The 2,011-nt window shown below is 31.3% G+C and overlaps 1 protein-coding gene across 1 annotated transcript in view; it reads right to left on the reverse strand.

Annotated features, from left to right (window-relative positions):
* The window catches only part of LOC106475394 (probable Bax inhibitor 1), a 37,492-nt gene that overhangs the window by 3,601 nt on the left and 31,880 nt on the right, over positions 1–2,011 (reverse strand). Inside the window, exon 7 of the mRNA XM_013936079.2 lies at positions 933–1,002. Within this exon, the coding sequence (XP_013791533.1) occupies positions 933–1,002 (70 nt within the window). The remainder of the gene's footprint in view (positions 1–932; positions 1,003–2,011) is intronic.

The raw sequence follows: 2,011 nt of genomic DNA on the forward strand, positions 1-2,011 counted from the left end.
AGGTACGATGATGACAAAACCTTGTCGAAACGTTGTACATTTGCTGTCATGTTAAACTTATATTAAAGTTTTTCTTCATTACCCATTTAAGCCGTCTCCAGCCATTATTAATTATTGTTAAATATTAAATATTGTTGAGTTCCTAATTCATACAAAACTAGACTTAGTATTCTGACATTACAAACATCTAATTTGAACCAGTGCTGCATTCAACATACCACATGACACACAAAAATTGTTGTTTATCTGTGTTTTTGTAATATTTACTTTAAATTAAGAAATTGAACAATGTATAATACTAAAAGTTGAATTATAATCTACAGTTTCATACCAAACTTATTGACATAAATTCATGAAATAGTAGTTCAATAAAATTTTTAACAAGAGTCAACAAACTCGATGACATGACCGTTGACCCATCTGGAGAGGGTTAAAAGTTATAGTATGGAAACTATTATGAGGTCAGTCAATTTGACCGAGAGAGTTAAACAGTTATTATTACTATCTACAAAAATAATCATTTAATCAAAATTAGTGTTTCTAACTATTAATATACAGTTTCATGTGAGAAAAGTGGATTAGTTGAATGTAACTGATTAACAAACCTGAAGATCATAAGACAGCTGTATGTAAACAGTAGCACCAACTGTTGACATCAATGTGAGAAAATTGGATTAGTTGAATGTAACTGATTTACAAACCTGAAGATCATAAGACAGCTGTATGTAAACAGTAGCACCAACTGTTGACATACAGTAAAGTTTACATCAATATACAGAACCCTGCATCAAGAACTCTCTAGACTATTTCTGAACTGTAGCACAATGTGTAAACTTGACTGATATATATCTCCTATGAATTGGATTAGTCATCCGACAAACAGAGTCTATACTTAAGTTATTGCAGTAAGTATAAATGAAAATACATTTTACCTTCTGAGTCAGGAGGATCAAGAGTCTACGAAACACTCCCACAAAGTCAATGAACAGGTTTACAGAGTGCCTAATAAACATAAAAATGGAGAAAATGAGTTGCAGTTGGAAAGGTTACATAATCAATGGTATGTGGAATACCTTTACCAATGATAAACAGATTTACTGTCACGATATTTTGGGCAGAAGTGACTATTGTGTAACTAAAGAATGCAGTAATAAATACAAGCTTGTAATAGTAAACATGTTCTACTGAAACATTTACATTATGTTTGGATAATAACAATAAAAGAACACAATGTCGTGTACAGCAATTAATGAAGACATTGTGAGACTGAAGAGGATGCACGAATGTGTAGAAACTAGTTTCACCAATATCAGACTTTTGACAGTTTTTTCTGTTTACTGTGGTTTATTCACTTAGTCTGGATAATTGATATTCTAAAATGAAATTTCCATGTATGGCTAACAGACTACAGTGTGTAGGCTTTTGTACCATTAAGCTGCAAAAGAACAGTGGTATTTTATATGTAATTACATGATAACTTGTTGGTATTTGGCCTATCATTAAATGATTTAGACTTCACTACAATTTTTTAAATGTATATATATATTTGTAAAAACATAAATACAGCACTTCTTCAAAATAATAATGTAACATATTTTGCACTGAACATTATCGTATCAACTTGGAATATGTGCATATTTTTGTATCTAGCCAAGCTGCAATTAGTAACTGTCAAAAAATGCAAGAGGTTTATTATCACTCACAGAATGTTAAAATAGTGTTATTGTTAAACGTGGATAGTTGCGACAAAGCCTAGTCTAATAGTGTTATTGTTAAATGTGGATAGTTGCGACAAAGCCTAGTCTAATAGTGTTATTGTTAAACGTGGATAGCTGCCACAAAGCCTAATCTAATAGTGTTATCGTTAAATGTGGATAGTTGCCACAAAGCCTAGTCTAATAGTGTTATTGTTAAATGTGGATAGTTGCCACAAAGCCTAATTTAATAGTGTTATTGTTAAATGTGGATAGTTGCCGCAAAGCCTTGTCTAATAGTGTTATTGTTAAACGTG

The sequence above is a fragment of the Limulus polyphemus genome, unplaced genomic scaffold (assembly GCF_000517525.1).
Source record: "Limulus polyphemus unplaced genomic scaffold, Limulus_polyphemus-2.1.2 Scaffold146, whole genome shotgun sequence".
Lineage (NCBI taxonomy): Eukaryota > Metazoa > Arthropoda > Merostomata > Xiphosura > Limulidae > Limulus > Limulus polyphemus.